Source organism: Rhinolophus hipposideros, assembly GCF_964194185.1.
Source record: "Rhinolophus hipposideros genome assembly, chromosome: 8".
NCBI classification, from domain to species: Eukaryota; Metazoa; Chordata; class Mammalia; order Chiroptera; family Rhinolophidae; genus Rhinolophus; species Rhinolophus hipposideros.
The window spans coordinates 77,232,533-77,246,863 of record NC_138054.1 but is presented as its reverse complement, the minus strand read 5'-3'; the positions used below and the strand labels follow the sequence as shown (position 1 = coordinate 77,246,863).

Sequence of the window (14,331 nt, the reverse complement as noted above, 5' to 3'; positions counted from 1 at the left end):
GACGGCTGATAACCTACACCCTCTCCCCTTCTCAGTGTGAATTCCCGATCGGAGCAACTGTCTGTCCCTGGAACAGAGCTTACACTAACACATATCTAACACCACACTGTTTATGCTCAAATTCAGACACTACGGCAACGTAGAACCAGACGAGGGAAAGGGGAGCTTGGAGGGCTGGCTGGCAGGGCTGGCAAGCTGGCCAGTGGACCTGGGGCTGCTGGCCTGCCGAAACAGTGAGTGTGGTGGACGTCGGGGCACACATCCATTAAGCAGACTCAGACCAAATTACAACAGTTTCCTGACCACCTGCCACCCGGTTTCAGAGCCACCTTTGAGCTCCCTTCCGCCTGCCACAATGCAGATAGTTTCAGGGGCTCCTCTGGAATGGAAGGAGGAACAGCTCCAGATGCATGACCAAGGCTGCCTCCTTTCTTTCTGCAGCCACCAGACCTTCCATCTTGAACTCAGGGACTCCAGCTGCTGGGTTCAATTCCCATGGTCCTCCTTCCTGAAGTCCCTTAGCCCTGGGGGCTAAGGAGGTGGTTTTCAACTCTCCACAAGTGTCCCCGCCCCCAAACCCTACCCTTTCCCTGATCACAGAATGCAGCACACAGTGAGACCTCAAAAAAAATGTTCCTTGATGGAAAATTGCTTTTCTATCTCTCACATGATCCTTTTACTTAGATACTGTGGGCAGAAATTAGGAATCCCTGTTACAGACGAGGAGATGAGGCTGAGTGTGTGTCTGTCCCAGCAGCCTGCCATTTCTTCCAGGACAGGGCTCTGTGTTTCCCTCTCTCCACACCAACACACACACACAAACACATGCACACACACGTGAACACACACACACTTGTGTGCACGGGCTCTGGGTCTATTTGCAGAATTGCATGGGGGCAGCTAAGCCTTAGTTTCCTTATCTGCAAAATGGGACATCGTGTCAGATGTTCTCCATTTGCCACTATAGGCCTACTCTTCACCTTTCTCCATTCTGCTCTGGTCAACAGAGGCTGACCTTTCCCAAGGCTGCAGCTCTCACCAAGTTCCAGGACCTTCCCTTGCTCCCTGGGTGGTAAAAGCTTCCTGCTGCTGCTTCACCAGCTTTTCTTGGCTCCTTTAACTCTGCCCAACACTTTGTAGTAGTCCTTTCATCAAACCCTTTTCGATGACCTCATTAAGTGTGCCATCTGTTTCCATCCAGGGCCCTGACTGCTACAATAATTGGTACCAGAATAGCCCTGGGAAACAGACCCTCCGATGGGATTCTGGATCAGGGATTGGGTTGCTCACACATCTTGATTAGAGAGTGGACAGCCTCCTTGACAGGGGGTAATGGACAATGGTAATCTGTGGCATGTAGCGGCATCACAGTTACTGACTCTATGACTGGTTGTGGTAAGATATTGGGAGAACAAGTAAGTGCCTATGGCCCTTTGTCACTATGGTGACAGTAGTGATTACAAAGACTGGAGTGGCCTTCTGCCACTACATCTGATTGCCCTAGGAAACACACACACACACACACACACACACACATGATTGAAAGCCTTGACTGAGTCACACTGGGATATAATTCTCATAGGCCTGGAGGCGATGAGAGGTGATGAGCACCCCTGTAAGACCGCTGTTCAAAGCGAAGTCACCGGAAGATTTTTATGGTAGGAAAGGCTGTTTCCTTAGGCCGAGGGCAGGGGGTGCTGTCTTCACCAACAAGGAAGATTCAGGGGGTGTTGGGGTTTCTTAGTTCCACCCAAATGTCCTCATCCCATGTCTGGGGGTCCCATTCCTTCTGAACCAGTGCCCTTCCATTAGCATAAGAGACTTGGTGGGGTTGTTCTTTTCACTGGCTCTGCAACCCCGGGATCCTGACAGGCGGGGCCCAGGCGTGGTCCTCTGCCATATCTGCCCTGTGCCTACACAGCTCAAAGATCCCTTCAGAGTCGCCCCAGGGGCTTTCTGAATATCCCCCCTTGCATTGACTGGCAAGTTCAAGACTTTCAATCTGTTCTTAGCCCAAGTAGATCCAATGGGACCACAGACCCTCCTGTGCCTGTAAATTAAATAGCAGAATCCCCTCGCTGATTTCCTGACTCATGGAATGAGAGCAATTAGGGCCAAATGGAAGACCCTGACCTGCAACTCCATCACTGTCAAAACAGCGAACCAAAAGCAACACCACCTCCCTAAGGGAAACTCAGAACTTAGTGCCACCCTCAGAGATCCAAAATATACAGAGGTGGTCATTCCTATCAAGACTCCATTTAACTCACCTATTTGGCTGGTGCAAAAACCAGGCGGGTCTTGGAGAATGACTGTAGATTACTGCGAAGTTCGTTAGGTGTGATGCCAATTGTAGTTGTGGTTCTAGACATTTTTACTGGAACAAATGAACATGACTTTTGGCCTGATGTACATCTTTCTTTTCTATTCCACTAAGTAAAGATCATCAGAAATAGTTTGTCAGCGACAGCAGTATGTCTTCACTCTACTACCTCAGGGCTTTATCTAGTCTCCTGATTTCTGTCATCATATAGCCTAAAGGGACACTGATCATCTTGATATAGTTCAAAACATTATGCTGTGCCATTATATCGATGACATTATGGCAGTTGCGCCCAGTGAGCAGGATATTGCAAACACTTTAGATTCTTAGTAGAGCATATGTATGCCAAAGGAAGTGTGATAAATCCCACAAAAATTCAGAGGCATGTCATGTTAGTGAACTTTCTAGAGTATCCAGTGGTCTGGGGCATGTCAGGGTATCTCCTCCAAAAGGAGAGATAATTGCTGAACTTATTTTGCCCACTACAAAGAAAGAGACAAAATGTTTGATGGGACTCTGGATTTTTGAGGCAACATGTACTACATTTGGCTGTGCCGTTCTGCCCATTAACTGGAAAACCCACAAGAGTACAAGCTTTGAATGAGGCCTGCAGTTAACGTAAGACTCTGCAGCAGGTCCAGACTGCAGAGCAAGCTGCCCTGTCACATGAGCTTTATGACTTGGAAGTGACTATGGCAGAAAAAGGTGCTGTTATGGACAAGCTCCAATAGGAGAGTGGCAGTAGAGGTACAGACCCTTAGGGTTTTGGATTAATTCATGCCCTCTTCTGCCAATAACTAGTCTCCATTTAAAAACAGCTCCTGGCTCACAGCTGGAGGTGGTAGAGGCTGAATGCCTTACTGTGGGACACCAAGTAACCCATGCAACAAGAACTGGATATTATCTGATCTATGTAATCATAAAATTGGACATGCATGTTAGCATTCTGTTATTAAAGAGTATACATGAGGTCTGAGCAAGTCAAGAAGGCACAAGGGAATTGCATAAACAGGTGGCTCAAATTCTGATGGTACCTGCTCTTATTGCTTCACTGCTTCTCTCTCAACCCACAGTTGGGGAAGTTGCTATGACCAGTCACCATGGAGGCAAAAGCAGACAGGACTTCCAAGTGAGTCTGCGCGGTGTGTTAGCACCAGCCACAAATGGACAACTGTGGCATTAAAGCCACACTCAGGGTGTCTCTAAAAGACCGATGAAAGTCTATCCTCTCAGTGGGCAGTACTTCTGCTTATACTGATTGTTCACTTTGCCTGGAAGGAGAGAGAACCTGAGGTACAAATCTACTCTGATTCATAAGCAGTGGTTAACAAGTTGGCTGGCTGGGCAGGGACTTGAAAATACCAAGATTGGTCCAAGGGAGAGCTATATGGATGGACTGCTTGAAATGGGCGCAGGTGGGGAAACTATTTCTAATCCACAAGAATGCATCCATTGTGAAGGAGGCTCTCAATAATCAGGTGGAACAAGGTGACCCATTCTATAGATGTCAACTTCTTTCCCCAGCTACTCTGGTTATTGCTCACTGGGCCCACATACAATGTGGCCATGGTGGCAGGGACAGGGGCTGTTGAGAGTGGTAGGCAGAGTAATGACCTCCCACAGATGTCCATGTCCCAATCCTTGGAACTGTGAATATATTTTTATAGGCAAAGAGTGAATCAAGGTTAACAGAGAGAATTAAGGTTGCTAACCAGCTGACCTTAAAAATAGAGAGATGACCCTGAATTATCTGGTTGGGACCACTGTATTATAATAATCACAAGAGTCTTCAGATGTGGAAGCCGGAGGCAGAGCCAGTGTGAGTGGTGGGATGTGAGAAAGACTCCACCGGCCATGACTGGCTTTGAAGATGGAAGGAGGGTGAAAGCCAAGGGATGCAGGCAGCCTCTAGAAGCAGGAAAAGGCAGGGCAAACAGATTCTCTAGAGACTCCAGAAAGAAATGCAGCCCAGCCAACACCTTGATTTTAGCCTTGCGAGACTCATTTCAGGCGTCTGAACTCTAGAACTATAAAATAAATGTGAGTTGTTTTCAGCCACTAAGTTTGTGGTAATTTAGTACAGCAGCCACAGAAAACTGACACACATAGGCTCAACACATGTCCTTCACCAAATCTGATGTGGAAACCGGCATTGCTAAGTGCCTGCCCAAACTGCTGGCAGCAAAGAGCAAGCTGAGTTTCCATCATTCCGCGGCATTGGTTCTCAAAGTGGGGATCTGGAACCTCTGGGGGATCCCCAAGATTCTTTCAGGGGTTCTGTGAGCTTAAGTAGACTTTCTTTGTCTTTTTCACTGTCATTCTTTCATGAGTGAGTAGTGGAATTTTCCAGAGGCTACATGATGTGCATACAATAGACTGAATGCTAGAGCAGATTTAAGCCAGACTAAAGTGACTTTCAAAAATGTCAAATAATGCTACTCTTCTCACAATTTTTATTATTTAAATTTATTTAACTTGTTTAATATTTTAAAGCTTTAATTTCTATTCCAGTAAAATAGATATAACCCACATAAATAAAAATGCTTTGTAATGTTTAAGAGTGTAAAAATTTGAGAACCGCTGCTATAAGGGGACCACCTATTGGCAGGTTGATTACACTGACCTCGTCTTTTAGGAAGGGAACAGTTATTTATTACCTCAGGGTAATAAATATGCTTTCCTGATATGGACTGCCTTTCCTGCCTGCAATACTTCTGCCAGCACCATCATTTCTGAACGTTCCAGAATGCTGATTCTTCACTATGCCATCCTGCACGTTGCCTATCTTCATTGTAGGTCTCACCCATGGAACGCACTGGACTCGCTTAGCGCAGTGGACTGGATTGAACAGTGTTACAGCGCCAGCTGGGAGACACCAAGCCGGCAGTAAGGTGGTCAACAGGCAGGATGCAGTACACACTTTAAGTAAGTAGCCAATATATGGCTCCCCCTCTCACAGCCAGGACGCAGAGGCCCAGGGACCAGGGGGTAGAGACGAGAGTGTCTCCTCTATTATTCCAAATCACCTGCTGGAGACATTTTTGCTTTCCATCCCCTCAATGTTGTGTTCAGCGGTCTGGAGGCCTTGGTACCCAAAGGAGGAATACTCCCTCCAGGGAACACAGACGTGGTTCCTTTAAACTGGAAGTAGATCTTCCCACTCATCATTTTGAGCTTTGTATGTTGCTTAACCAAAAGAAAGAGAGGAGGTCAACTGTACCAGGTAGGGTGACTAAACTGGGTGACCAGAAGAAAAATGGAGGGCAGGCAGGAGGCTATGTCTGGAACCCAAGACTTACAGGCTGCCTCAGGTCTCCCATGTCCAACGACAGTCAGCAGGAAACTTGGAAACCCAACAAAATCTAAGACCACTAAGAATCTGAATTGCATAGGAAGAAAGGCTTGGGACATCACACCAGGTCAAGAACCCAGTCAGCCAAAGTGCTGGCAGCTGGTAGAGGAACATGGAAACGGGTGGAGAGAGGGTGCCTGATGGCTAATTTAGGCCTCGTGACCAGCCACGGGCGGAGGGGTTACCGTTTTTTTTATTTCCCTCTGCAGTCTTATTGACAGATCCCTAGTTTTAAGTTAGGCTTGAGGTGACTATTCCTGACGGATGACAGGATGTGGGGAGGATGACAGCCTGTGGCGGCTGACGAGACTGTCTACCCTAATGGCAATGACCTCCCCCCCTTCCATTTTAAAAAGTTGAGGTGAAATTCACATAAGGTAAACGGAATCATTTTAAAGTGAACAAACAATGGCATCCAATACCTTCACAACGTTGTGCAACCATCACCACAATCTATGTCCAAACCTTTTTCGTCATCTGAAACTGAAATTCTGTAACCATTAAACAAAAGGGACATTAGTTTTTCATCTGAAGGATGAGCAGTTGGGGGGCGGGCAAAAGGAATGGCCCTGCCCGGATATCCTATCTCCCCTCTAAATCCACTCTCCCCTGGCTCCATTTACTGGAAAGCTGACCTGTGTGGACTGAACTCAGTGAAGTCACTCAGGTGGCTTTCCTTCTGGCTTACAGCCCGCTTTGGCCAAGGGGAGGCTCTAGCAGGATCCAGATTAGAATATGTACCCCCTGGGTCCCTGCCTGGCAGGGGCTGTTGTTCCCCATGGCTGCGGTTCAGGCAGGGCAGCCCCCTCCCATGGTAACAGCTCCCTCCTCTTGCCCTTCAGGTCTAGGGGTTGTAATGGCTTCCCTAGTGTGAGCCCCCTGGGTCCCATCCCTGGTAGGTTCCCCTAACCCTTCTCACACCTCTGTAAAGAATCACTTAGTTGAAGGCTCGTCAATATCCCTTTGAACGTACCATCCATTTCTTGTTGGGATACTGACTCATACAGAAGTGGATGGTGTGGTCCCTCCCGATGGTCCTTTTGGCACTGACCACTTCAGAGTCAAACAGCTCTGTACACAGGTCCCAGGCTGGGCAAGAGATACTTTCCTGGACAGCCAAGGCCCCACTGCCCTCTGGTGGTCAGCGCCTGGAAATGCAGGGATCCAACTTCGGCTGAACTAAGTTCCTGCATGGTGCTGAGCCCATTTCATCCAGGAGTTACTGGCCCTACTTTACAGGTGAGAACCTTTCCACTGCCCTTAGTACAAACCAAAATCTTAACCGTGGACTGCAAGGCCCCATCTCTGCCTCCCTCCTGTGACTCTGACCAAGCCACACGAGTCTTTTCTCAGATCCCAGGGGGTTAGCTCTGAAGCTCCCAATTCGAGTATTTGGCAACTCTGCAACCTTCTTCACCTGGTTAACCTCAGCTCATTCTCTAGTCCTCTCCTAGGAGATCTCCTAGGAAAGTGCTCCTGGCCATCCCCTCCCCACCCCACCTTTCACTGTCATTCACAAACACATTGGGTTTTTCCTGGTCTGAATGTATGTTTGGTCCATGTGGTTCTTCCCCAGAGGGTGAAGGCACCTGCAGGCAGACAGCGTCTCGCTTTGCTCACAGCTGTATCCCCAGTGCCTGGTCCACAGTCATAACCACGGCAGCAGCTGACGCGGATTAAGCCTTTCTCTTTGCCAGTCATCGAGCCAAGTCCTTCCGGTCTCCAGGCCACCTTCCTCCCCAAAGTCCCTGGTGCCCAGGAAGTAGCCTTCAACTCTATTAAAAACTCACACGGATTTATTAGAATATGAAAAAGATTCGGTTTCTTCTGTACGGGCGGCAGAGCAGCAGCAGCTGTGGTGGCTGTGAACATGGTTGTCCACATTACCCTTGCACGGTGACTCCTGCCCCAAACCGCACTTGCATGGAAAGGAGGGCGGACAGATGAGCACCCACTGCCTTCCCAGCACACTGGGAAGAGGGACTCTGACTATTGCACGATCCTGGGGGAGGGAGTACTAGGGGGAAGGACAGGCACCAATAGACCTGCACCTGGCCATTGTGGCAGTGGGGGTAGGAGCATGTGCCTGCGAGCAAAGGCCTCTGGGAGCCCAGGACTCTGCCCACCAATCAGCCCTGGCCTGGAGGGAGACGCTCAGGGGAGCCTTCTCTCCTGAGGACTGGGCTTCCACAAGCTGGGTGTGGTGCACAGAAGAGAAAGGTTCCTGGGGCCAACGGGGGGAGGGGGTGATGCGAGAAAGAACAGGCCAGCAGGAACCGAGGGTCAGGCCCAAGAGCAAAGAGGGACCGGGAGGTCCAGCATCTATGAGTTAGAACAATGATTGGGGTTGGGAATCAGAGCCTTGGGGCCACAGTTAGGAGCCCAGGAGGCAAAGGACCAATTTGGGGGAGTGTTAGCCAGATGAAGAGGGTAATTCTCTGGAGCAGGGAGGGCCAGAGCTTCATTCAGCCAGGGCTTTTCAAAATGTTTTAAAAACAGGAATGGCCTCTGTGCAAATAGGTCATACATGGAAGAGTGAACAAACAAAACATAAAAAGGCGGCACTTTCTGGAGCCTGACAGTTCCTCCCTTGACAGCAGCCCCCAGAGGGCCCCTTGGTCCCTGCTACAGCAGTTTGGAAAGCTGAGTCACATCACTGTCCAAAGCGCTCCAGCTCCATACAGAGAAGCTCAGGGACGCAGAGATGCCCTCAACCTGCAGCTGAGTAAGGACAGGTAGGTGTGACTGGCCAGGGTGCCAGAGCTGGCAGGAGGGTGGGCCTACCATGGGTCACTGATCCCTCCCTCCCTCAGATGCCTGCTCCCCCTGGTCTTCTCCGTTTAATGGAGGTCCTGGCCTAGGCCAAGATCAAGGCTGGGCCAGAGGCTCTTTGGTTAGAAACTAAGATTGGTTTGAATGAGGAGGATGATGGCGTAGGGGGGCCTCTGAGGTCTGGGAAACTCAGAGGCCCCCCCCCGGGAACAGGAGAGAGCCTGGACAGGGAAGAGTCTGCCTCACAGCCCAGCAGCTTTGACAAAGGGACTGGGAAGGCAGTTCTGGTGGGAGGGTGGGTGCTTCCCAGGAGGCAGGGGGAAGCCGTGCGGTGGGGCTGTGGGCCCAGCTGCCATGCAGTGGGGGGAGGAGCGATCCAGGTCATGATGGAGGAGGGGAGCACCTCCCAGCTCCCAGCAGCCCCTGCTCTGGTGGGAGAGTCTGTGGTAGGACAGGCACCGCCCATTGGCCCCAGTGTTATTGCCCCTTGGGGATGAAAGGCTCCCCCTCCCCAGGCTCAGGGTGGGGGCCTGGGTCACTGAGGCAGCGCTGTATCCTCTGGGAACTGGGGCTGTCACTTGGCCCAGGGGTGAAGACATCATCAGTGCCTGGGGAGGAGGGCTCCTTGGTCCGTATCATAATGCCCCGGTCATCGTCTTCATCCTCAGCCACCCTGGGGTCCCGGTTCAGCCCGAGGACCTTGCCCTTCAGCTCCTCATTCACCAGGTCCACAGACTCGGGCGACTGTGGTGACGCTGGGTCGATGGTGATAACAGGCAAGTCAGCCTTCGGCTCATAGGCCAGCGGGTCTGGGGGCCAAGAGCAAAGCACCAGTTGGCTTCTGCCCCTGAACTCTGCCCAGCACGCGTCCCACCTCAGCCCGTGCCAGCAACTCCCCCTGAACCTCCCTGAGAGGGCAGCGATCCGGGGATGTTTCGGAATTACTCTGGGGGTCTTTAGGAACCCTCATCAGATTTTCTCTTCTCTCAGGCTGGGGTCTCAAAGATAGGACTGTTCCTCTCCCCACAGTAGGGCCTCCAGCGGGTGCTGCTCCTCAGACCAAGCATTAGGGCTCTTTCCTGAGCACCACTGTCCCAGGGGCCCGGGCCTGAGAGAAGGCCTGCCCTCGTGCCCCCCATGGGTTGGAGACCCCGACGGTGCAGACCCCTCCTGTCTCCCTGCCAGGCACCCAGCTCCCTTCAGTCCTTAGCGTCAGCCCACGTGGAGCATCTGTTCCTGGGGAGGATGGCAGGGCCATTCCCCCAACTCCACCTGAGGGAGGAGGAGCTCATGACTTGGGAGGAAGGAGCCTGTGCTCCCCACTGACTCTCTGAGGCCCTTCCTGGTGGAGCCTCATCTTCAGGAGTCAGTGGCACCGAGCGCCCAACGGCGAGGCCCCTCACCAGGCAGCCTGTGCCCTGCCTTACCTGAGCCAATGCGGGCCCGAGACATGGTGGGTGAGTCCAGCTTGTGGGCTGGCACTGTCAGGTAGTTGTTGATCTGAAGGAGAAAGAGCAGAGAGCTGTGAGCTTGGGCCGCCCCTCTGGGTGGCACCCAAGACTGGTGGCCAGAGGCGTATTCGGGGCGCTCGCTCCCTCTTGGCAGTTCCTCACTAAGCTCTTCACCTGCCTGAGCCATGCTGGCACTTCAGGGGTTCCTGAGGGCTTAACTCAGTCTCCCCTCAAGCTATGCAACCTCCTGGGCATCCCTGAACACTCCTGCGCTGCCCTCCTGGCCCCAGTGGCACTGCCCCAGGCCCTAGCTCTACTCTACACCTGCCCCTGACGTACGGACCCATACAGTCAAGTCAGGAGTGGACACCTGGGTCATCAGGAGTTCCTTCCTGGATGACCCCCAGGTATCTTAATGCAACATGTCGAAACTGAACTCAGTTCCTCATCTTCCCTCACATCTTTGTTCCTTCCTGGTGTCTCCTGTCACCGCCACCACTCCCAGCTACCCAAAGCAGAAGGCTAGACATTACCCAGCTTCTTTTTCTCCTCCCTTAGCCCCACCTCAAACTGGTGACCAAGTCTTGCTGGTTCTACCTCCTACATGTCCCTTGAATCTCCCTACTCCTTTCTATCTCCCCCTGTCACTACCCTTATCTGGGCCACGTCCACCCCTTTCCATGTCACTCCCTTACCGAGAACCCTCCATAGCTCTCCGTGCCTGTAGAATAAAGCCCAAACCCTTACACCATTATTCACAAGCTTCCTTGAAAGCTGAGCACTCTCAGTTTCTAGAATGGGCCACTTTCTTTTTTTTTTTTTTTTTAATTAATTAATTTATTTATTAGTTTCAGGTGTACAAAACAAGGTAATACTTAGACGTTCATCATTTATATCCCTCACACTGTGAACCCCCCTCCCCCCATCCACTATCCCTCCGACCTCACACTGAACCATCACATTATATATATAAAATTATAGTTGGCATTCATTAATGTTTAGCTTCTGGTGTACAATGCCATGATCAGGCATCTACAGTATCCCTGAGGTGGTCTCCCAAATAGGACGCATGTCCATCGGATACCCAACAAAATCTTTACAACATTATAGAATACCTTCCCCAAATTAATTTTCAAACCCTGAGGCCATCTTGTGGTTACCAGCTGCTTCTAAATCTAGAATGGGCCACTTTCTGTGATTGGGAACTTAGGCACATGTTCTTCTTTCTTCCTGAACCTTCCTCTGCCCACACTCCCCTCACCCTGACTCTGGCTCCTAAGTTTGCCCTGACCCCGTCCTGTTTGGGGTGCTCAGGGCCCCCGGCACCTCCTGCCCTGCATGGGCCAAAGCGTGAGCAGCTCGTAAGGGAGGAACTGGGCTGACTCATCCAAGAATTCAGAGGCTAAGCTGCTGCTTAGCACGTCGGGACCACTCAACAAATGTTTCCTGAACAAATGTGTGCCTTTCTTTGTGCTTTTGGACAGCTGTCTTTCCCCCTGGGCCTTAGTTTTCTCACAACAAAATGAAGGGCTAGAGCACATGGAGACTCTTCTAGCACAGAAGCCTGAGGATGTGATGAGGGGCCTGGGCTCTTCACTGAGCCTAATGGGGAGGAGGTAGAGAAGGCTTTCTGGAACCTGCCTTGGGTATCAGCCTTGACAACAGGTAGAGGAGGCCCCAAAAAACCCAGATCAGAGTGCTCTGCCTTCCAACGGGCTTGGTGGGGAGTGTGGGATGAGGAGGAACCCAGAGTCCCCGAGAAAGGAGCCACCCCGGCCCCGGACACACCTTCTGCTCCAGCTGTCGGGCCTTCTGTCTCCGGAGCAGCATCTGGTTCCAGGCCTCCTCGTAAGGATCTGCCACTAGCGTGTGTCTATTGTAAGACCGCAGCTGTGGGAAGAAGAGATGTCAGGCCGGGCAGGCCCTGGAAGCTGAGCCCGGAGAGGCCAGGGCAACTCTGGGCATGTGTGCGGAGAGGCCGGAGCAGACAGGGAGACACGGGGCTCCTCTACTGTAGGGGCCCAAGCAGGGATCAGCCCCTCACCCGCTGCCTGGTCTTCTGCAAGTTGTTCCTCAGGATTTTGCGGATCTCCTCTTCCTTGTCCTTGGAGAGTGCTGGTAGGATGCGGTCTGCAGGCAAGGACTTGGGATGGATGTTTCTGGAACAACATGGCACAGGTTAGATCCTCAAGAAACTTCCTGTGACCCTGGAGCCTGCTGGACTGGGTCAGAAGGAGGTCACCCGGGGGACGGTTCCAGGGAGGGGGGGGGCTAAGCCTCAGGTCCTCAGTGCGGCCCTGCAGCTCGCTTGCCAGCTGTCACCCCCCTCTCCAGGGGGTGGCCTGCTCCAGGGTGGTGTCGAGGGGTTAGTGTGGGTGCAGAAGCAGTCAGGTGATTATTAGCACTCACTGCATGGAGACGGTGGAGACAGCAGAGGGGATCTTGCCCATGCCACCACTTTCCACCAGCTCGATAGCCTGCTTCATCTCCATCTTGTGGTAGAAAGCGATGAGCTGGGGCTCCTTGGAACGCTCGCCGGCTATCAGACACTTCTTCACATACTTCTTATTAAACCGGTTGAGCCTGGTGGAAGAAGAGAGGAGATGGATGGAGCCAGCCCCTAGGGGTGGGGAGACACCCAGGCCCCGGGAGACCCTTACCTGCCCCTCCCTGCCCACCTGCCCGCCAGGCCTGCCACCTACTTGTCCTTCCAGTGGTGGTGGCCGTAGTGGCCACAGATGTCCTCGATGCCTGTCAGAAGGTGGTCCAGGAACTGAAACGGGCCCAGGGCCAGGTCAAGCCTCACTACTGGGCTCCTTCCCTACCAAGACTTCTGAATAGGCCCCCCCACATTCAAAACTAGTGTGGCTCTGCTCAGCCCAGCCCTGTAGATTCGCGAGCAGCCAGGAGATGGCGCCCATACCCCACTCAAACTGAATATCAGTGGCACCTCAAGCCCTCTGCCACTGGGGCATGGCTGAACCCCCTTCTCTGAACCCACCTGTGCCTGATGCCTGGGACAGGTATATACTAGAGGCAGAGATGGCATGATATCCCCTCCTCAGGTTCCCAGCTGCTCATACCACACCTTCCTATGATGAGACCTGCTGACTTCAAGAGGCTTAAGGACTATCGGGCACTGGGATAAGGGAGGAGGGGCTGGCGAGGCCTAGCTGCTCCCCAAGCCTTCTCCTGCAATTGAGGGCCCAGCTTCCAGTACCTGTGTATGGATCTCCTCATTGATGGAGCGCTTCGTTTCTTGCTTTTTCTTCACAGCCAACAGGTCTACCAAGGGCCGAATGGTCATTCCCTGAGGGGCAGGTGAGTGTCAGGCCCTCCAGGTCTACCCCGGCAGGGAGGCCACAAAGCCTCCCACCTTTCCCCAGGGCCCCTGAGGCCGCGATGCCTTCTGCTCTGAGGACCCTCATCTTTCAACCTTCATGCCAGTACTTCTACACAGGCAGGTCCTCAAAGCCTCCTTTTTCCTGAAGGCAGTCAGAAGTCTGACAGCCCATCCAGCAGAATGACTCACACACAGGTCACCTAGCTTGGGCCAGGGGTCAGAGGGCCTGGGTCAAATGTGGGCTCCACCAGATGCATTCTGCAACCCAGGGAAGTAAAGCCTGGCTAATGGGGAGAACCACCTGTGCTCTGCTTCCCTCACAGGACTGTGACCAAGGAGCACCTAGTAATAGCACCAACAGCCAATTTAACTGCACACTTGCCATGTGCGAGCCAGTTGTGTTTTACTAGTATTAGCTCTTTAATACCCACAACGACCATATGAGTAGGTCTTTTCATTGTCCCCATTTTAAAGATGAGGAAACTGAGGCTCAGAGAGCTTAAGTAACTTTCTAAGGTCTCACAGTAATAGAGTTGGATTCGAGCCCAAGTAGGGAGATCCCTACCTCAATGATGCCTTCATTGAAAATGGACTTGGTAAACCATTAGCATATACAATTGCAAAGTCAAGATGATAAAATATTTTTGAAGATGAAAGCAGGTCAAGAGGACAAAGAGGCAGCCTCCTCTCCTCTTAAACGATAGGAAATAAGTCCAACCCCAAGAGGTTTCCTCTACATGTCTTTCTCCTGGGAAGGCAATGACGTTTCCCATCTAGGGCTTTCCAGGATTAGTGTCAAGGAAAGATGGAGGGGATGGTAGAGAAACAGAGGTACTGACAGAGTGTTTCTCACTTGCCCAAGGTCACAGCTCAGGTAAGGTGGGATTTACACCACCCCAGGCTGAGCTTCCTTGAGGTCTCAGGGCGGGTGGTGGTGGGCTCTCAGCTAAGCGTGGGTCATTCAAATGTACAGAAATCACTGATCAGCAGGCTGGATGGATTCTTTGCGATTTAGTCCAGTCCCTTCACTTCCCAGATGGGGAACTGAGACCCAGAGACGGGAGCATGGTCATTCTCAGACAGCAGCAGA

General features: G+C 51.8%; 1 protein-coding gene across 1 annotated transcript in view; it reads right to left on the bottom strand.

Annotated features, from left to right (window-relative positions):
* Positions 1-7,449: 7,449 nt before the first annotated feature.
* The window catches only part of SLC9A1 (solute carrier family 9 member A1), a 48,986-nt gene continuing 42,104 nt past the window's right edge, over positions 7,450-14,331 (bottom strand). Inside the window, exons 7-13 of the mRNA XM_081055774.1 lie at positions 13,119-13,208; positions 12,601-12,671; positions 12,308-12,481; positions 11,943-12,057; positions 11,687-11,788; positions 9,875-9,947; positions 7,450-9,256 (exon numbers count right to left, since the gene is read on the bottom strand). Of these exons, the coding sequence (XP_080911900.1) occupies positions 8,925-9,256; positions 9,875-9,947; positions 11,687-11,788; positions 11,943-12,057; positions 12,308-12,481; positions 12,601-12,671; positions 13,119-13,208 (957 nt within the window). The 3' untranslated portion in view covers positions 7,450-8,924. The remainder of the gene's footprint in view (positions 9,257-9,874; positions 9,948-11,686; positions 11,789-11,942; positions 12,058-12,307; positions 12,482-12,600; positions 12,672-13,118; positions 13,209-14,331) is intronic.